Source organism: Cebidichthys violaceus, unplaced genomic scaffold (genome assembly GCF_023349555.1).
Source record: "Cebidichthys violaceus isolate CVI_PGR_0920_01 unplaced genomic scaffold, fCebVio1.0.p SCAF_17, whole genome shotgun sequence".
In the NCBI taxonomy this organism is placed as follows: Eukaryota; Metazoa; Chordata; class Actinopteri; order Perciformes; family Stichaeidae; genus Cebidichthys; species Cebidichthys violaceus.
Window position 1 is genome coordinate 12,458,901 of NW_027176340.1, and position 22,849 is coordinate 12,481,749.

At 40.6% G+C, this 22,849-nt stretch overlaps 1 protein-coding gene across 2 annotated transcripts in view; it reads left to right on the forward strand.

Moving 5' to 3' along the window:
• The window catches only part of LOC137874016 (receptor-type tyrosine-protein phosphatase gamma-like), a 598,619-nt gene that overhangs the window by 542,502 nt on the left and 33,268 nt on the right, over nucleotides 1–22,849 (forward strand). Inside the window, exons 14-15 of one of the 2 annotated variants that reach the window (XM_068712605.1) lie at nucleotides 12,054–12,143; nucleotides 14,559–14,650. In XM_068712605.1, the coding sequence (XP_068568706.1) occupies nucleotides 12,054–12,143; nucleotides 14,559–14,650 (182 nt within the window). The remainder of the gene's footprint in view (nucleotides 1–12,053; nucleotides 12,144–14,558; nucleotides 14,651–22,849) is intronic. The other variant, XM_068712604.1, reaches the window with a different exon arrangement.

The following is a 22,849-nucleotide window of genomic DNA, read 5'->3' on the forward strand; positions in this document are numbered from 1 at the left end:
TGAATCAAATAAATCATCTAAGCAACAAGTCCATACACTACTTCATGGTGATCTAGCAATAGCTTAAGCCCCTAGGTCCCCCATTTGGACACAAGTGTACATAAAACGTACAGAGTTTAGTGTACAAAGTGACTGCCAAAGAACCCACGAAGAACGAATATAATGATGTTATAGTTCTGGAAAAACATCAGAAACTTGGGAACAACATGAACCAAGCCACAACTCCCATCAGCCAAGCAAACAAATAACAAAATATCATAAATCATAACTCAATATCACTGGACCTGACCAGAGAAAACAGCTGCTACGTGCTAGCTACGAAAATGCTGCATGAAAAAGCATGTCCGCTTGACGCAGATTACGGAGATATCCTCCATTTCTCTCCCCAGTAAACCATCGCAGAGATATTCAGCATCAAGCACAAAAAAGTCACACAGCTTTATCGAACATTGTACTCACTTTTGGTCGAATCACAGCGAAAAAATTTAATATTTCCGTACTTCCACGTCTCTGTATGTCCAGTTGCATGTGCTCCGTGTGAATCCGTTCGATTCGTGTCTCTCCGATACTGGTTGGCTTCTGGGGAGGGATGTAGTCTCAGCAAATTGGATTTCAGATCTGACATCAGATGGGACGTTTTTTATTCTGATTGGCTATTAGTGCTGTCAATCATCTAACTTTCAATTCCCTGCAATTCTATTGGCTTATAGGAGGGCTCAATGGCGAAAATCGGAGAAAGGGGGGCTGAGCTGCAGCCCTGAACAGAGAGAGAGGGCTGGATCTGAAAAAAGTTGAATGAACACAGAGACATAGAAAGAGCTTAGAAAGGGCTTAGGGCCTTCAAATAAAGCTCAAACTGCTCTATTTAGATGTAGTGAACACCATTAGTGATATATACAAGTGAAATATATAGTTTGGTACATCATAAAGTTAAAATAACACACATTGTGCAACATGTGTAAATATTGGAATCCTCGCCTGAAATTTCTGTACTGTATCCTCTCTAGCTTATGAATGCTTCACTTTATCGAAGTGAAAATGTGAATAGAGACATATAGTTCTATGATCTGGGACAGCTTGAAAGCTTGGATCTACATGATTTCTAAAAAAAAATATCCTGAAATTGCTTTTTTTTTCAGGCGAAAGTTAGAATTTTCAATTTGTGCTGTGTGCCATCTTAATTTACTCTTAACCAGTAACATATCTACTGATATTTACACATATAAACACATCTCACAAGTGTTAGGGTTATTTTATTACCAAACGTATTAAAATAGCCCTTACAGTTGCAACACTACACTCATTGTAGTATGGGTATGCTATTTTCGAGCTGAGGCCTAAAAATAGGCTGGGGCTTAAGAACTGGTTTCAAATGCACAGCTAACAGTATAAAAGCACAGCTAACAGTATGAAAGCACAGCTAACAGTATGAAAGCAAAGCTAACGGTTATTATGCTAATGCTAACGGCTAATCGTGATTAGTAACACAACTTGTTTTACACTATAACATTTAGTCACAGTATAGAAAAGAATTCACAAACTCGTATTTACCTCTTGTACATCACAACAGTCCAAACCATAGGATAACTGGTCGTCAGCCATTAAGTTATGAACATTATTGCACTCTCACAATAGTCACTATTCACTTGATGGTGATAATTCGCTTCTCCATTTCTCCAACACACTGAACCTGGCCGCATACGACTAAGCCCCACCCCTCTACATGAGAATGGGCTTGGATTGGCTGTTAGTTTCAGGACAAGCCAATTAAACAAAGTCAAAACAAAGATTGACATATCATACTGCTACACAAGTTAGGTTGTTAGGGAGAACACACGTTCTGAATCATGTACTTATCAAACAAACTATGCTCATTTGCATGAACTGCAACTTTTGAACTATAAAGCTTATGAGTCTCTTATTGAAATACATTTTATCCACCCATATCTATTTTTACCCATACTTGTACAGTTTTAACTTGGTTTTAGAAAACTATTTATATCCTGATGTCTGAATTAGTTTTTAACAAGGGCTACACCAATATTCTACTAGTTCCTGAATCCACTATGTGGCGCTAGAGAACACATGCAAACATGGATTATGTTGCTCTACAACAAGTGCTCTTTTAGGGTCTATATCAAGTGTAGACAACATCATGTAAATTACATGTGAATCGGATATTGTTTGTCAAATAACGCAGATTTCCTTTTGCCATGAGGTGGCGCTTTGACTTATATGGAAAATTGGCTTGTAGACATCCTCAGGCCATAACTGGTATCAAGCATGGCAAGTTTGGGACAGATTTGAACAAGTCCAGTGGAGATACATCATCTTGCTGTTTCATGGGGAGTCACGTAAAATGGCTGCCACGCCACGGCTACACCATTCAATCAAACGTAAAGAATTTGATAACTTTTAATCACAAAGGTCTTTAGATAGTACTGACCAAATTTGAATTGGATCCGCAAAATTCCCTAGGAGGAGTTCGTTAAAGTATAGTGCCTAGAAATGGTCAAAAATGAATGGAAAATTCAAACAAAAATCAAAATAGCAGACTTCCAGTATAATTTAGAGCATAGTCTCAAGAGACTTTTTTTTAAGTCTCAATGTGATACATGTGTCTACTAAATTTCATACATCTAGGTGAAATGTACCGCTGGGGCTGCTCTTTTGAATATTGGTAGGGGGTGCTGTCAAGGCAATTTCTAAAAGAAAAGGCAAAACCCCATATTAGTTATTTATGTTTATCACCTTTGACACATGTGCAAAGTTCCATGACTATTTGTTCATCCTAAGCCACAGAAAACTGAGCTTCCATTTCACGGTGAATAATGCGTTGCCATGGCAACATATTTTAATGAAAACTCACAAAATTCATGATGAAGTATCATCAATGTCTCAAGGCTTTCCTCAGAAAATGTGAGGTCCATCAGATCAACTGGCTAGGAGGAGTACATCAAAGTATAAAACGTGTCATTTCCTTTTGCCAGTAGGTGGCGCTATGACTTTGACAACATTTTGGCATGGAAATGTGCTCAAGCCTGAAATAGCATTATGCATAACAAATTTTGGGCAGATTGGACAATGTACCTCTGAGTTACAACAACTCCCTCTTTCATAGCGAATGGCACAAAATGTGAGCGAAGTGGGCGCACGCCATGTCAAGGTCGTTCAATGAAAACTCACCATTTTGATACATTTTCATCACAAAGGTCTTTAAATTGTCCTGACCAAATTTGATGTTGATCGCATAAACTCTGTAGGAGGAGTTTGTCAAAATACAAAGCCTGAAAACGTAGTTTAATGGGAGTCGCATAAAATGAACGCCACGCCACAGCTACGCCATTCCATCAAAAACTTTTGGGGGGGTTTTGATGAAATTGAATGAATAATGATCCACAGCAAATTTGGTAGCAAAAATGTGTTTTTCACAAAAATGAAAATGGTGGAAATCTGAATGGGCGGAGCTAAAAAACTTGAGTGTAATGATTGTAGAGCAGATGGAGCTGAATATGTGTGTCAAAGTTCATGTTAATCAGACATGTTGGGTGAAGGCCGTGGCCTGTGAAACTGTAGGGGGCGCTAGTGAGCCATTTTGTCATACATGAGCATGCGACCCATAAAATCTCAAATTTTCACGCAGTGCTGATCCGCCTGCCAAATTTGGGGAGTTTTTGAGTATGATAAAGCCCTGAAAAATGCGATTTTAGAGGAGAAATAATAATAATAATAATAATTCTTTGAATTACAATACGGCCTTCGCCCGACTTCGTCGGTGCTCGGGCCCTAATTAAAGCTGCGAGCAGCGATGAACGGGCCCTCGCCTCCTCCCGCACGTCGGGGGTGCTGGTGGGACTCCAACGTATGCAGCCGAGATCGTCTGCGACAGTCGGACAACGCGCGTCGGAGTCCGATGATTTTTTTCTGCTTGGACCGCGTGACGCAGGAAATGATGCTATGCAAATAGTCCACAGCATCCTGTATCCGCTGTATGGTGCTACAGAGCATGCAAAAACATGTTTTATGTTGCTCTATAATAACTGTAGACAACATTGTGTAAAAGTCATGTAAATTGGATGCCAGTTGTCAAAAAACGCAGAATTACTTTGGCCAGCAGGTGGCGCTGTGAGTATTAGTGAAAATTAGCTTGTAGACATTCTCAGGCCATGAATGTTATCAAGCATGGGAAGTTTAGGAGCATTTGGAACAAGTCCGGCTGAGTTACATCAGCTTTTTTCATGGGGAGTCACGTAAAGTAGCCGCCCGCTACGGCTAAGGCATTCCGTCAAACGTAAAGCTTTTGATAACTTTTAATCACAAAGGTCTTGAGACTGTTCCGACCAAATTTGAAGTGGATCCGACAAAGTCCCTAGGAGGAGTTCGTTAAAGTATAGCGACTAGAAATGAGCCTAAATCCATTGAAAAATGACACAAAAATCAAAATGGCCGACTTCCGGTACGGTTTAGAGCATGGTCCCAAGAGACTTATTTGTAAGTCTCTCTGAGATACATAATCCTACCAAGTTTCATACAGGTACCTCAAACGTAGCGCTGGGGCTGCTCTTTTTAAATATTGTAGGGGGCGCTATGGAGGCAATTTAAAACGGCCAAACCAAACACCCATATAAAATATGTCCTCCCATTACCTATAACACATGTATAAAGTTCCATGAGTTTTTGAGCATCGCAAGCCACTGATCCATCAGCCTACTTTTTCATGGCCAATGATGCGTTGCCGCGGCAACAGCGTTCAACGAAAACTCCCAATATTCATGATGGTGCATCATCAATGTGTTAAGACTATCTTTACAAAATTTCAGACTGATCTGGTGAACTGGCTAGGAGGAGTAAATAAAAGTATAAAATATGACATTTCCTTTTGCCAGTAGGTGGCGCTATGAGTTATTGAACATTTTTTAATTGACATGTGCTAAGGGTTGAAGTAGCATCATGCATAAGAAATTTCGTGCAGATTGAATAATGTACCTTGGAGTTATAACAACTTCTTTTTTCCCGGCCAATGAGGCAAAATGGCCGCCCCGCCACGTCAAGGTTCTTTGATGAAAACTCTAGCTTTTGATAACTTTTCATCACAAAGGTCTTAAGAGCATCCTGACCAAATCTGAAGTTGATCGCATGAATTCTCTAGGAGGAGTTCGTTAAAATACAAAGGCTGAAAACATGAAAAATCACCAAAAAACTGAAATTGAGTGAAATACTGTAGCGCCCCCTATGGGTTGAATGGAATGAAAATTGCAGGGTATGTTTCACCATGCAATATGCACAAATACTGCAAATTTGGTGATTTTAGGATACACGGTTGAGAAGTTATGTGTATTGAAAAACAAGCCATGCCCCAAGAAGTTCATTGGTCCGTATCTTCTAAACGCTTTAAGATATCAACAAGCTTTTGATAACTTCATGTGATGTTGATCCAATAATGATCCACAGAAAATTTGGTAGCAATCGGACCAAGTGTGTAGGAGGAGTTCTCAAAAATGTGTTTTTCACAAAATTCAAGATGGCGGAAAATTTTGGTAGGCGGACCTTAAGGGTCTGAGAGGCTTTTTTTTAGAGCTAGTGGATCTGGACATGTGTGTCGAATTTCAAGTAAATCAGACATACTGGCCGAGGGGCGTCGCCGGTCCGACTTGTAGGGGGCGCTAGAGAGCCATTTTTTTACACTGAAATATGCAACCTATGTCAGATGGCTATTTTTGCCAGACCTGACAAGTCTGCAAAATTTGGTGAGTTTTCATGCTTGGCAAGTATCCCAAAAATGCCCCCAAAGTGTAAAAATAAAAATCATAATAATAACCCATACAATTTCAATAGGGCCTTCGCTGGCCCGACGTTGTCGGTGGCTCGGGCCCTAATAATAATAATACCCCATAGAATTTCAATAGGGCCTTCGCTGGCCCGACGTTGTCGGTGGCTCGGGCCCTAATAATACCCCATAGAATTTCAATAGGGCCTTCGCTGGCCCGACGTTGTCGGTGGCTCGGGCCCTAATAATAATAATAATAATAATACCCCATAGAATTTCAATAGGGCCTTCGCTGGCCCGACGTTGTCGGTGGCTCGGGCCCTAATAATAATTCTTTGAATTACAATAGGGCCTTCGCTGGCCCGACGTTGTCGGTGGCTCGGGCCCTAATAATAATACCCCTTAGAATCTCAATAGGGCCTTCGCTGGCCCAACGTTGTCGGTGGCTCGGGCCCTAATAATACCCCATACAATTTCAATAGGGCCTTTGCTGGCCCGACGTTGTCGGTGGCTCGGGCCCTAATAATTCTTTGAATTACAATAGGGCCTTCGCCCGACTTCGTCGGTGCTCGGGCCCTAATAAACATTAGAAGAACAATAGGTCCTACGCTACTGACTACGTCGGTGCTCGGGCCCTAATAATAAAAAACATTAGAATAACAATAGGTCCTCCGCTCCGACTACGTCGGTGCTCGGGCCCTAATAATAATTCTTTGAATTTCAATCGGGCCTTCGCCCGACTTCGTCAGTGTTCGGGCCCTAATAATAATAATAATTCCTACAGTTTCAATAGGGACCTCGCGGCCCGACGTTGTAGGTGCTCGGGCCCTAATGATCAAGTCAATTAATATCTAAAACTAACAACTATTATACAATTACAAGCCTACTGGCTAAAATCAACAATCTGTGGTGAGAGAAAGTCTGTGTGTGTGTGTGTGTGTGTGTGTGTGTGTGTGTGTGTGTGTGTGTGTGTAGGGGGAGATGTGAGAAAAACTACCCAATAATGCGGATGTAGTCTAGTAAGTGAACCTACCACGTGAGACTACAAAACCATAGGGCGGAAGATAGATAGGACTATCAAAATGGCGGGTGTAGTCTTGTACGTGACCATGCTATGCAAGACTACAAAATGGTGGTAGGGCCACCACGTGTGTCTGAGATGGGTAGCAAAATCTGTAAGTGTGTGTGAGTGTGTGTGGGGGTTAGTCAAACAAAAAGGCAAAGAAACAAAGAGAAAAACTAAACAAAAGAACCCTCAAAAGCATTCAGATCCTCACCGCCGCAGTAAAATACGGAAGCTGTTACTTTATCACTCAGAAACCCGACTGGCGAACTTAGATTCGGCCAGCTGTGGTTCTGGTCTTTTAACTGATAAAGTCACAATTACCAACTTCACTCGCGGTGACTGATCTAACACAACACTATAGCAGCAGTATGGAATACAGTAATTTCTAAACAGCACTGACGGAACTCTGCGGTCTATGTTTGTGACACATAAACAATTTGTAACACTAATAATTGTACATTCATAAAATTTCACTGCCGAACAGCATGCTGGGTACAGCTCGGTAGTTAGCCGTTAGCACAACAGTCTGCTAACAGCTGGGAGAGGCTCTGTCGTGTTACTTAAAGAACAGAAAAGAGCGATACAGGAGGAACAAAGAGAGACCGGAGATGCACCAATAGAGTCTGTGCCCAAGAGAGGAGCTGTGTTTGCTGTTTGGAAGTGTTTTGGTTTTAAAAAATCTGACGTTTTGCGAGTTTGGAGCCACTGTTTATGCCGCTGGTGGTAACACGAACAACTTACATCACCTCAGCAGAAAATGTGAGTTATTTTCATGTGTGTAACAGATGCAATCTGAAGTTTACACCTTGAAAACTGCAAACCTATCTACGTCATATTTTTATGTTTGTTAAATTCTCAGTAGCAATAACTGAATGATATGAGTTCTCTACACGGGCTACCCATTCTCTACACTGGCTACCTGTAAGAGCTCGCATCCAGTTTAAGACTCTGGTGCTAGCCTACAGGGCAGTGAAAGGAACAGCTCCTTCCTATCTCCAGGCCATGGTCAAGCCTTACACCCCCGCCCGACCACTTCGCTCTGCTGCCTCGGGGCGATTGGTTGCCCCGTCGCTCAGAGGTCCTGGCGGCCGATCGACCCGGTCACGGCTGTTTTCTGTCCTGGCCCCACAATGGTGGAATGAACTTCCCACTGACGTCAGGACAGCGGAGTCGCTGCCCATCTTTCGGCGCAGGCTGAAAACCCACCTCTTCAGGAAGTGCTACCCTGAGCCTTCCACTTAGCACTTATTGTTTTCATACTAGCTTGTTGCACTTATTGTATTCATATTACTTATAGCACTAACTGTTTTTCTTGTTTTTGCACTGTACTTTGGCTCTGAGTTATGCTCTGCTTCATGCTCTTAGATGCTTGTTTGGAAAAGGAAATGTACTTATGACTTCTGGTGACTAGTAGTTCTTTTGATTACCAATGTTGATGCACTTATTGTAAGTCGCTTTGGATAAAAGCGTCTGCTAAATGACTGTAATGTAATGTAATGTAATATAATTATACATATTGCAAACAAAAACACTTTAAAAACTCTAATATTGGGGGTATTTTGGTTAGACACATATGCAACACTGATTACCTTGTAATATGTGTGGTATTTGTTATAAATGGACGTTGGTACATAGAGGGTGATAAGAAGCTGTACTTAGAGGGTCTTAGGACCCAGGGGAATGTAGGTGAAGGAAGCAGGAAGAGATGGATGACACGCCACACAAACAGCTGTTCACCGCTCGCTGCCAGCCGGTTCTTGTGTTAAGAATTTCCGCTCAATAATTAAACGCTCGATAAAATAATTTTTGGCGTTAATTAGTTAATGCGTTAATGCAGTAAAAATACCGTGATATACCGTGAAACCGGTATAATCCTACAAAATACCGTGATATACATTTTTGGTCATACTGCCCAGCCCTACTATGACCTATCTCTGCCCAGACAGAAGCCTCTTACTCTGAGACAACTTCATAGCGGACGATGTGGTTCTTCAAGTTTCTTGGTTAACCTTGGGCAGCTTCAAGCTGCGTGGCAATAAACCCTCTGTATGGCAGTGGGCGGGGATTACTCGGAAGTTAAGGGAATTCTCGTCCTTAAGACCGGCAACATTTTTACATTAACAGGGAGAGAACGGGGCATATAAAGTATCTGTTCTCTTCTTCAGGATCCCCAAAAAAAAGGTGTGCACCGCCTTTCACCAACTTGAGTCGAACGGGACGCCCGCAAGCTGGAGGTGACACTGTTTTTTTATAGGTTTTGTGACGTCCGGCCGTAGCACAAGGAATCCTTGTGGTGTCTATGGCTATGTCTATGTCTTGTCAAATAAGAACCCAGTGTTGAGTTTGGAACAAAATTCACACGTTGGTGAGACTTAACGTCTCACAGGGTTTGGTGTGAATTTAACCCAAATCAGGCTGTTGAATTTAACCCAAATCAGGCTGTTGGCTATTCAAATATAGCCTACACTCAAACTGATTTCGATTTTTTTAAGTGTCTAAAATACATTTTGCTGCTGCCTCCGTCGACATTGGTACATAGCTTTGCTCCCGTGCTGGTGCTCCTGTCTGCTTCTCCAAACTTCACCTACTGTAGGTAATATACTGACGATGGAGAAGTACCTCGTACAATCTCACTTTTAATCACCTGAACTATCCTAAGGGATTATCTGGCGAGAGCAATGTGCATTCCTATGCTGTGACGAGAGTGCGTACATGAAAAATTATGTTTTTTCTCACGTAATGTGGCTAGTAACTAACGTTAGCTTGCTAATACCTCAATTTTTTTATGCTAACGTTACATTGGTTGAATCCTATTTTATTTAGATGAATTTCTAAATTGAATTTGATTTCTGTAGCATATGAATGAAAAGTTGCCATCATATGCTGATTTATGTTTCATAAGTTCCCTCGAGGTGTAAAACACATCCAGACCAGCTCATGAAGGAACCTCGTGGGTGAGTTAATCCTAGTCCAGCTGTCAGATTGTATTAGACCAGCTTCAGTCTGAGTAGTAAACTGAAAAGAACCAACACCAAACAATTGTTGACAGAAGCTACAATAACCACATCTGATATTCATTAATAGCCAACTTGTGTAGGTAAATTCTCCTTATATGACTAGAGGACCATCTGATCGTTGTGATGGATTATTTGTTGTTGAAACGGTGAAGTCTGAGGCAAGCCGTAGCAGGGAACACCCATATATAAAACATGTCATCAGCCAACACACTGCATATATAGGCAACACATGATTGATGTATGAGAGGGGGACAATTTTCAATATGAGTTCAGTCACATGGATGATTTCAGCATGGGTTCAAGAGAAGGTGTACAATAGTACAAAGCAAAGAAGTACTGAGCACAGGATCATAAATGCTTTATGCTTTATACCAAGGGTTGCCTGTTGCCAGGGCAACCATTTTGAGCAATTGGCAACTAATTATTGGCTCTTGGTTGCAGAGGCAACCGTTTTTTAACATATGAATAGAGACAGTACACAAATAAAATATATTTATTAATATCGTTTCACTTGATGACAATGATCAATCAAATTAAATTAAATGACTGTGGGGTTAAAAGTTCCACTAACCCATCAACATTACAAACCAATGTGCAAACCAAAGACAAAGAACCAGATACTGCAAAGTGTCAACAAACACACAAAAGACGTCATATTTGCATTATTAAGCTGGCGTATAACTGCATGGGGCACTTCATTAATAAATTAAGCGACTAACCATATTTTGATTTGATTTTGGAAAATCACAAGCTGATGCCTGGTTACATGGCAACCATAGTTAAAAGTTAGTGTTGAGCTCTGATAAGCATGGACACATTATTTATTGGCTGAAGATTACCTAGTATTTGTGGTCTAACAAAGTAAGAGCTCTTCATTTCAGCTGCCTTCTGGTTTTATTAAGGTATTTAATAAATAGGTTTTTACTATAGCCACTTACAGTACTGTTTGATTTACACATCTGTTTGTAACATCTTCTTGTTGAGTAATGTCCTTAAATTGTAGAAAATGAATCCATCATAAGATGATTCTTTAACTAGCAATTATTGGTTAAATCACATTGTAAAACAGCAGCTCGTAGAACATTTAAAACAAATCATTGGTGGCATGTGAGGAAAGAGACAACAAATAAATGTGTAACTGCTGACACCATCATATTGCTTATGGAATTATTGTTTTTGTTTTTTTCATATCACATGATCTCTGGACCAAACTGCTCTCAGAGTTCTTATTGAGAAAACAGTTTTGAACTGGTTAGTGTACAAGTGTTGAGAAATTGTGCGTAACTCTTTTCCCACACACACACACACACATACAGACACACACACACACACACACACACACACACACACACACACACACACACACACACACACACAGGTCTGGCTGGGGGTGTGTTGGTGTATATAATCCTATTGTGGAACAAAGCTCAGGTCACAACCCCATGTTCTACACAGTCTCCACCCTGCTGCAGTCCTATTGGCCCTCTAGTTGCAGTTGGTGCACCGGCATTACCTAAACTGTTGCTCTGCTGCATTCCAGTCCTGTGGGAAAATAGTAAATATGAGCTTCTTAACAAAAACAAGTTGATCTTACGTGATCATGCAGACTTTACTTTAAATGCTGTTGGGTAGCACATTGGCCCTCACTTGATAAACAATATGTGGGAACAACATGCAGTCATCAACATCAACAACATAATTTGTGATTCTTTTAATACATATTTCTAAAACAATGTGAAATACTTTTCTTAGATGCAACTCAAAATCTTAGTCATGTCTTTAGAAAATATATTTAATCTTGCCCTTTATTTCTTCCAACATTAATTGCAGTATTCTTGACACGGGGCAGTGAACAGGGACGTTTGTTCTTTTTGAGCACAGAGTGAGATATCTGTATCATAGAGAATCTGAAACCACCAAGCACTAGAGGTCGGCTTTGATTTCTTGGTCAATACTGTGACTTCCTGTCAGTTTGAACCGAAGCGTGGCTCTGTCAACTTTGTCCCATGTGACGTGAATGCACCATGACACCAGCTGTCTCACACCAGGAAGTGGCTTGGGATTGACCTGTGTTTGTGTGTGTGTGTGTGTGTGTGTGTGTGTGTGTGTGAACAACCCCCTCCGTGCCTTGTTAGGAAAGCCGTCCTCCCTCCCTCTGTCCTCCTTCCTCCTGTCCCTCCGTCCCCTGTGCACTCGCTCTCAGTTCATATCAGCAACAGCATGCGGAAACCTCCATCCTCTGCTTGTTCACCAGGATGAACACGTTCTGCTCTCTGCTCTGTATCAAATACAGGTAGGGAGGGTCTGGACACACACACACACACACACACACACACACACACACACACACACACACACACATATATAGAAGAAGTGGGCAGTGTTGTCACTGGGAGTTGTAATAGTAGATAAGGACACTGCAAATGATAGTTGGTAGTACACACTGTCAGTAAGTTTAGTTTCATTTAGTTGTTAAAACAAGGCATGTGGCAGGTCTTCATTTTAACACCTTGTAATGAAAATGGAGTGTAGCTCAGTCTGTGTGTTTCTAATTAAAATGTGTGTAAAAATATACAGATGATTCTAGAAGAAGGCACAGGATGACTTATCCTATAGAAAGTAACATCAGTAATGTTTCTGCATTGCTGGCAAATAGTGATATTATTTATTTTTGAACAAATTAAGTCCATGGTGTTTTTGATTCTGTATGTTTATGCCTTAAGCTGTGCTCAGAAGCAGTATGTTTACAAGTTGTCCATCCATCTGTCTATTCTCATGATTGTAATGCCTGGAGGGAGTTTCTTCACAATTGGCACAAGCGTCCACCTGGACTCATGGATGAACTGATACAAATTTGGTGGTAAAAAGACCCTTTGACCCTCTAAGCACGTCTTTGTGGATGTAAGATGTGGATGTAAACTGCAACATGACTGGTTGAATTCTAGTTTGTTCTTTATATTTTTGTTGGCTCTACAATCATATATGTATGTGAAAATCTGGTTACCGTCAGCACTAATCCAACAAGTCTTCATATGTAAAGACAAACCAACAAGGTTGGCTTAAGACAATGACTGTTAAGATGGAAACAGCAGCCGGTCTCCCATGTCAAAGTAAGACACTTTGAAAACATAAACGTCAAGGCCGCGTTCCTGCCTCAAAGGTTTCACATCATGCTACTTCTGCATGTGTTCCTGACAGGCAACAGTCATTACTCACACAACCACAAGAGGGTGCGTGTCAGGTGAGCGGAAACAAACAACTTGTGTTTATCTATGTAGCACGTTTTCTTCCATAACCAAGAGAAAAGCATCTGTTTCTCATATCAAACCATCCAGAATATGTATATATTATTGCAATAGATGTAATTTGAGTCTTTGCAACTTGCAAGCGGTTAATCACAGCCTTCAACAAACATTACATTACAGTCATTTAGCAGACACTTTTATCCAAAGTGACTTATAATTCAGAATCTATACACCGTAGGCACAGCTACGGGAGCAATTTTGGGGTTAAGTGTCTTGCTCAAGGACACATTGACATGAGACTAGTGGAGCAGGAGCCAGGGATCGAACCAACGACCCTCATATTGAAAGGGGGCCCTGCTCTCCACTTAGCCACGGACACCCGCTCAGACTCGGAGCGTACGTCTCCTTCCCTCAGGCAGTTATTCATACGGGATGTGTTGTGGCCGCCATGAAGTGAGCTACACTCTGATACATAGAGTACTGTCCTTGCTGATATGCTCCATGACAGCCTCACATGCCTAAAAGGTACACTGGTACTCTATAAGCTAGAACAATCCCTCTACGAGTCTTTAAGGCTGTATGTTTCTCTATATTTGCTACTTTAAGTGTTCAGTGTAGCATCTGTCGGCTGATGACTGTTACTGGAAGGCTTTCAAAATAAGATCCTCTTACTGAAGTAGACTGAACCAGAAGACAGCAGTAACTTTTGACGGACACACTGATAGTTAGATGCTGAAAGCTCCTTCTCAGTCCGCTTCGGTCTCAACAAAAAACTTGTTTAGTTTGGATAGTAACAAAAAGTTCCATGTAAAAGTTTTTTGTGACTTAAATTTTTGTGAAAGCAGCCTTACAGCTGGATGTAAACGTAGCTCGTCCACCTCTATTTGATGCTCTCTGTCTCTGGATTTGTTTTCACGTCTTCAGTGTTTTCTGATAGAGAAGGCTTGTGATACCTCTTTTGCTTCTTCCTGCTGTATTGAAACTCCATCTTGTCTCTAAATGCCGGATGCAAATCTCAATTTCAAAGCAGTGTCTGATGTCAAACATCACGTATGTGAATTGTCAAAGTCACCGTCACAGACTAAAAACACAACAGGAGACATTCTGATGTGTCTGCTCCTGAAAGCTTCCCCATACAGCACTACTACAGATACTGTGTGTGACTTCAGACACACCTACAGCGAGGCACATTCTGTGAGTGTGTGTGTGTGTGTGTGTGTGTGTGTGTGTGTGTGTATGTATGTATGTGTGTGTGTGTGTGTGTGAAGTTCAAAGTCCATTTCTGCCATTTCTCTATACTTTCAGGGGTTAAAGACTGCCATAATCAAATATATAGTCTGTGTCTTTCTCTCCACACACAGAGCAGGTAAAAACATGTTGCTAGGATCCGGCCTAGGCCCAGGCTGAACCTGCTGCTCCCCCTAAGGCATTGTTAACATGTAACCTCTCTCTCTTTCTGTCAGACGCTGTTTCCAGACAGCCCACTTCTATGTGGAAGACAGCAATTCACCCAGGGTTGTACCCAATGAGACGATCCCTGTCATCCCCATTCCAGGTAACGACCACCAACAACACTTCTCACATTTATAATCTGATTAGGATTTATTTTATTTATGGATGATCAGACAAGAAAATTGGGGAAACACTTACTTCCAACATGGTCTCATGATGTTAGAAATCAATCAGGAGACAACAAAGCAAAACACATTAAGTATAAAAACAAACCTGAAATAAAAACTAATCATCACAATAAAAAAAAAAAATACAAAATAATTCCTGCAACACAAAACAAGGCCAGCTAAAATAATACTTTCATTGGAATTGTAAAATATGTATAAATCTGTTACCCCGTTCCATAAAAATATCCTTACCTGACTTCAATAAGCCCACAAGAATTGATGCTACAGATATTTCAGATGTATTGTTTGTTGGTTTGTTTGTTTCTTGCTGGGCAAGTCTAAGTAGATGGAACATATTTATTCATGTTTTGGATTAGGTATATATATATATATATGTATATATAATATATGGGCTGGTCTATTTAGTCTTGTCAACTTTTGATATGTTGAACATAATGCAGTTTAGCTTAGAGTTAATTGAATATACTATATTTGATCCTAATAACATTGCTTCACACACCCCACTTTGGAACTGTACAACAAAACACATGGATGCATAAAGGATGCAGGACCTCATGTTTTAAAAGTCCGGGTGAAACAAAAATAATTATGAGTTAGTCACACCACAAAACATGTTATTATCCACCCAGCCAAATTCAAATGATTAAAGAAAATTGGCAAGTATATATATAATTAGGTTTCAAAATCATGAAAAAAAGCTGCTCTGAAAGGCTGGGGTGTTATGTCATCAAATTATTTCGACTGAACTACTCCCGCCATTAACTTCCGCTGGCTAACGTCCGGTTGAGCCCTGTAATAACTTGGGTGGGGATAAAATACTTCAATCGTGCTGCTCTTCTAGACTTTCCAAATGTAATCAGACCCATTTCAGCAAATTGTGGTTGTGAAACGACTCGTTTTGTTAGCAGCCGCAACAGTAGCGACAGAGTGGGCTACGGAGGAGCCTATGACGTCAGCACAAGTTTAACTTACTTGGTTTTGATTGGTCTGGACACGTGTGCAGCACACTCGCATGGGCAGTCCCAATGACAGGCACATAGAGAGAGCCGATAAAGACACAGACAGGGACTAACCTGGACCACAGGTAAAAACTGGGATTACTCCCAGTATGCCAGACGGCCACTACCTCCAATGGCTGTGGTCACTAAGTGTTGTAACTGGCGATTGAGCAGCAGGACCACTGAAACTATGTGCTCTAGTTTTTTATACAGTGTTCGGGGGGGGGGGGGGGGGGGCGCTGCATCATTGAGCCATGATTTAACAGGCCTGTCCAAAAAATCCTGAACACAAAAATTGTGAAAAAGTTTAACAGTCTATTTCCACAATTTAGTTCTAAAGAGTTCACCGTCTTTTCACATTTACTGTGCGTAGAAACAAATCTCAGGTTTGACTTTACCCCAACTTTAAGCATTACCAACTTTTCCTCAAAGGATCCACACTATGAATCTCCTGTTGCCCTGCAGCCAACAACAATGCAGCAGGTGGTGTCCATTTCTGAGAGCCGACCATATGCTCAGCAGTAAAACTTGTCCTGTTGGCCTTTTGTCAATATAGCTGGAGGATCCTTCCTTGACTAATGAACCATCCCCTTTAAAAGCAACATTGAGCACATGACTATCATTGTGTGCCTTTAAACAAGCTTATCTGAGAAGTCCATATCTCTACGAAACAGCAAGGGATTCCTTGATTCTGATTTTGGTTTTATTCTGAAGGTCAAGCAAATTACAAAAAAAAACATTGTAACGGGTGCATGCAGAAGAGTCTTTTAAGTATGTTAGACACCTTGGAGTCTTTAGTGTGTGTTAGCAATAAGATTTTTGGATGACCAGCTCAGACTTTAAAAAATATGATCTATGGCCACATCACAAACCTGTGCTGTGTCAGTAAAAAGGTTTAAGTGGTGAGAGCAAGAGAGGCTGTGCCCAGTTCACCAATTCCAAAGAATACACACACATCCTAGGACATGAAAGCTGTTCCAGCTCTAGTCCTCAGGTTCAGGGTTTAGATTCAAACCTGTCAAATCAATTTCAAGCTTGTGGGGGCTTACAATGGGCATTGGTTGAGTCCAAAGGCCTCCATGGAAACCAGGGCCAGTGTGCCCAGCACTGACAATGGCAGGGGGTCTGCCATTGAGTCCTGTCCCCCAGCAGGAACAGAGGCCCTCTGAACTCCTGTTCTGGAGTCACCATTGATTTCATATAGAAGTGTGACATAGCTTTGAATATCAGGAAGCACTGTGTGGACATCAGAATCCACTGCAGCAGACTGGGTGGTGTATGACCATATGCTCGTTGTGTTAATTGACTCAATAAGCTTATACCTAGAGCCTTGCGCATCCCATAATCCGCTTTAAGACTTGTGCTGAATTTAAAACCTGCCGGCAGCAGCCACTTACTACAGAACCTTCCAGACGACACACACACACACACACACACACACACACACACACACACACACACACACACAAACAAACATTACAGATGTATGATAAAATGCTGCTGTTTTGGTATTAATATCTATGAAAACTCCCACTTATTACAATTTGTTAAAAAACAATCATATGGTTAATTGATAATTGAGGTTTAATGATTCACACAAACATGATTCAATCATATTGCAGTAGAATTCCTCCGATTGTACATCATCAAAGTCTGTCTGGATGTAATTTCTTCAAGCTTGGCTTGAACATCAAAATGGACTTAAGAATGAACTGATTAGAATTTGGCAGTCAAAGGTCACTATGACATAGGGCTGGGCGGTATACCGGTTCAACCGGTATTCCGGTTTTAATTTCCCGTATGATATGAATTTTTCATATACCGTCATACCGGTATAGCCAAAACAACTGCTGTCACTCTTCAACAGGAAGCAAACTATATTGTTTGTTGCGAAAAGTGCTACGGTCGAAGCTACTTATGCAGTGAGAGGGACCCCTAAATTATGGTTATAACTTCATAACACAGCAATAACCCACAATTAACGCTCTTTAACAGGGCAACACCACAGCACACAACAGTTTGTGACACATAAACAATTTGTGACACAAATAATTGTACATTTATAAAATTTCACCGCTGCACAGCATGCTGGGTACAGCTCGGTAGCTAGCCGTTAGCACAACAGTTTGCTAACTGCTGGGAGAGGCTCCGTCGCATTACTTAAAGAACAGAAAAGAGCGATGCAGGAGGAACAAAGAGAGACCGGAGATGCACCAATAGAGTCTGTGCCCAAGAGAGGAGCTGTGTCTGCTGTTTGGAAGTGTTTTGGTTTTAAAAAATCCAATGTTTTGCAAGTTTGGAGCCACTGTTGATGCCACTGGTGGTAACACAAGCAACTTACATCACCTCAGCAGAAAACGTGAGTTATTTTCATGTGTGTAATAGATGCAATCTGAAATGTACACCTTGAAAAATGCAAACCTATCTACGTCATATTTTTATGTTTGTTAAATTATCAGTAGCGATAACTAAATGATATGCTTATTATACATATTACAAACAAAAACACTTTAAAAACTCTAAAAAAAATTATTTAATTTTTAATTTTTTTTGCTTTTTGGGGTATTTTGGTTAGACACATATGCAACACTGATTAGAGTGTAATATGTGTGGTATTTGTTATAAATGTAGTTGGTACATAGAGGGTGATGCGAAGCTGTACTTGGAGGGTCTTAGGACCCAGGGGAATGTAGATGAAGGAAGCAGGAAGAGACGGAAGACACGCCACACAAACAGCTGTTCACCTCTCGCTGCCGACCGGTTCTTGTGTTAAAAATGTCAATAATTTTCGGCATTAATTAGTTAATACGTTAACGAGAAAAAAAAGCAGTGATATTCCGTGAAACCGGTATAATCTTAGAAAATACCGTGATATACATTTTTGGTCATACCGCCCAGCCCTACTATGACATCATAAAAACAAATTTTTAGCTATAACTCATATGCTAATTATGCGAATTTCCCAAAAATGTCTAAAAAGGATAAAATCATGAAGTGATGACATTTCAGACAGACATGGATGTAATCTGCTACTTGACTGGTTGGCAAAGACATACAAACAGAGGCGGTAATTCTGGTTTAGAAAGTTTTCACTTTCTGAAGACTGAAAAAAACTATGAATGAATGTCTTTATTTAGTCCTTTTCCTCCTGATTGGAAATCAGTGTGTCTTAGTTTTGCATCGTCCATTGGAGAACACGTCTGTTTTGCCAAAAGACTAAAACAACACTCGAGCAATGAAGTGAGGCAAAAATTTACCTCAGTTAGGCACTGCTCACATGTTGTTTGAGAGTCAAATAACAAGATTTACTCGATATTGTAATCCATTTTCTGCTGAATGATGTGTGTTGTCAATATATATTGTTGCATTTTAGTGTTGTAAAATATTGTGCTGTACAACACATCACTATACCTTTAACCGATGGGGTACCCAAAGTGACACATACAGATACGTTGTGTGTGACGTTTAATTATTCTCAAAAAAACATGCATAAGGCGTGTTTGCCATAATACACTTTGTGGAGGGCATTAGGTGTACTGATGATTTGTATTTGGGAGGAAACCGCGTTGTTTTGTGCTGCTTTTTTCACCAAACTGGTGTTTTGCTGCAGTACAGTATAATGTTGTATTCTGGAGTAACAGAACAGATATTTTACAGTACATGCTATGTTCTAAACGATTGTACTCTACTGTCTGTAAATTATGTCAAAGCAATGAAAAGATATTGGATATTTTCTCCATGTAGCTAACTGCCTCTTTCAGACCCAGAACACTCCGCAGCCTGCTGTGTTTACTGACACACAAATTATTTTGACATATTTGCATACCTAATTGAGTGTCTCGCAAGACACAAAGTGAAAGCGAGCGAGTGTATGCTCTTGTTAATATTTGATGAAGATTAAACCAAGGGGCGCTGTGAGAAAGTTTTCGCTGTTGTGTAATGATTTTTCACTGAACGGGCTCTACTCATCAGGGCCGAGTTCAGCTTTTTAATGCCGTCTGTGTCGGAAGAACGACTACCAATTTGCAGCTGTTTGTATGCAAATGTTTAATGGCTGATGAAGCATGCATTCCAGTCCTGTGCTGTCCCACTAAAAGCTCCCACAAGCAACACAACATCACAACTAGAAAAATGACTTATTCAAGCTCTCTCTATATGTTGTTAATTGCTTGCTCATCTATGGTAAATCAATGGAACTGAAATGTTACTGAACTTGCATCATTCTTGGCAGAGATCATTGTAGGGACACACATTTCTCTTTTTGGGGTTTAGTAAGGCATTTGTTGCAGGCATTATTTCAAGAAGACTGTGTATAGATTAATAACAAGTACAGTGGACACAGGACTTTTCTGTTCCTGTCCAGTGTGAAACCAATCCAACGTTGACTCATTTCATTGTAGCTTTGTTACGTGCTTGCATATTTTGCTAACACCACATTTATGTGACAAACATACTTATTGTAACCCAAACCACAAATCTTTTCCTAAGAAAAACAAGTACCTTTGTTGCCTAAACCTAACAAAGTACTTTTGTTATCTAAACCCAACCAAGTACTTTTATTTTCTAAACCTAACCAAGTACTTTTATTGCCTAAATCTAACCAAGTACTTTTGTTGCCTAAACCTAACCAAGTACTTTTATTGCCTAAATCTAACAAAGTATTTCTGTTGCCTAAACCTAACCAAGTACTTATGTTGCCTAAACCTAACCAAGTACTTTTATTGCCTCAACCTAACCCAGTTGTTTTGTTTCCTAACCTTTAACAAGTAGTTGTGTTGCTTAAACCTAATTAAGTACGTTTGTTGTGCATGACAACCTAAAAACCTACGTTCAAAGTTTATTTTAAAGTTAAAGTTAGTATTTTTATTATTTATTAGGGCCCGAGCACCGACGTAGTTGGAGCGGAGGACCTATTGTTCTTCTAATGTTTATTATTAGAGTCCGAGAATCAACGTAGTCGGAGCGGAGGACCTATTGTTATTCTAATGTTTTTTATAAGGGCCCGAGCACCGACTACGTCGGTCGCGTAGGACCTATTGTTCTTCAAATGTTTATTAGGGCCTGAGCACCGACGTAGTCGGAGCGGAGGACCTATTGTTATTCTAATGTTTATTAGGGCCTGAGCACGATGAAGTCTGGTCGAAGGCCCTATTGTTATTCAAAGAATTATTATTAGGGCCTGAGCACGACGAAGTCGGGTCCAAGGCCCTATTGTTATTCAAAGAATTATTAGGGCCCGAGCAACCAACAACGTCGGGCCAGCGAAGGCCTTATTGAAATTGTAAGGATTATTATTTTTAGGTCCTGAGCATGACGAAGTCGGGTCGAAGGCCCTATTGTTATTCAAATATTTATTATTAGGGCCCGAGCACCGACTACATCGGTAGCGTAGGACCTATTGTTCTTCAAAGGTTTATTAGGGCCCGAGCACCGACGTAGTCGGAGCGGAGGACCTATTGTTCTTCAAATGTTTATTATTAGGGCCCGAGCGCCGACATAGTCGGAGCGGAGGACCTATTGTTATTCTAATGTTTTTTATTATTATTATTAGGGCCCGAGCACCGACGTAGTCGGAGCGGAGGACCTATTGTTATTCTAATGTTTTTTATTAGGGCCCGAGCACCGACGTAGTCGGAGCGGAGGACCTATTGTTATTCTAATGTTTTTTATTATTATTATTATTATTATTATTATTATTATTATCGTACCAGTTTCATCGCAAAAAGGAGGTGCTTGGGATACTGGGAATCTTTTGAAATTTGGCACAAAATTCAATCGTGGTGAAAATTCCAGCATTATTTGGGTGTCCAGCTGCGGCATGACATTTTGGCTCGATAGCGCCCCCTACAGAGTAGCCACAACTTTGGGTTTCACCGAGCTGTATGAGATTTGGTAGGTATGTGGAACGTGATGGGACGTACAAAAAAGTCAAAAGGAGGTATATCCTAAACCAAACAGGAAGTCGGCCATTTTTAATTTTATGACGTTTTTGGACCGTTTCAAGGCGCCGTACTTTAACGAACTCCTCCTAGAGATTAAACCCGATTGCCTTCAGATTTGGTCAGTATGCTCTTGAGACTTTGGCAGTGAAACGATACTCAAAGATCAAAAAGTTATCGAACTATGTGTCCGTGGCGTGGCGGCAAAAAAACACCATTCGCCATGAAACAGGAAGTTGTTGTAACTCGGCTGTACATTGCCTAATCTGCTCCAAATTCCTCATATGTCATAACATCCTGACCCTGAACACATGTATATGACAATTTAGAATCATAGTAATAGCGCCACCTAGTGGCAACAGGAAGTCATAGGTTGTGTACTTTGACACCCTACTGCTCACAGATTAATCGGATCCCTCTCAAATTTTGTCACAAAAGCCTTAAGACCTTGATAATGCTTCATTGTGAAAATTGTAGGAAGTTGTCGAAGCGTGGCGACGTGGCAGCTCTGCGAATTTCGATCCTTCGCCATGAACGAATAAACTGATGTAACTCGACTCCGCATCATCAGATCTTTACCAGATTTCACATGTTTGATTAAACTCCAGGCCTGAAGACATCTGCAGAACAATTTTGAATCATAGTCATAGCGCCACCTACTGGCAACAGTAAGTTAATGTCTTTATACTTTGGCTTGTTTCTTTTAGTAGGTAAATCAGATCAACATCAAATTAGTTCCACACAAATCTAAGAAGTTCAATATGCCAGTTCATGAAGCTTTTGATGTTTCGTCGAACGCTGTTGCCGTGGCGACGCAGTCTTTGCTGTGAAAAACGAAGGTAATTTTCAGAGGCTAAAAATGCTCGAAAAATAAGCAAACTTGGCACACAGATTTAAAGCTAAAAATGTAGTTATACAATATGATTTTATTTGTTCAGATTGGCAAATCAGCTCAATAGCGCCCCTTACAAAATTTTGATGAAGCAGCCCTCGCAGTACGTTTTACATAGATTAACAAAATTTGGTAGGCACATGTATCACATGTGGACTTAAATAAAAGTCTCTTGGGGCCATGCCCTAAACCCAAGTCAGCCATTTAGAATTTTGTATGAATTTCTAGTGTCGTTTTTGCAATTTCCAGGCGCTCTACTTTAACAAACTGCTCCTAGGGAATTAA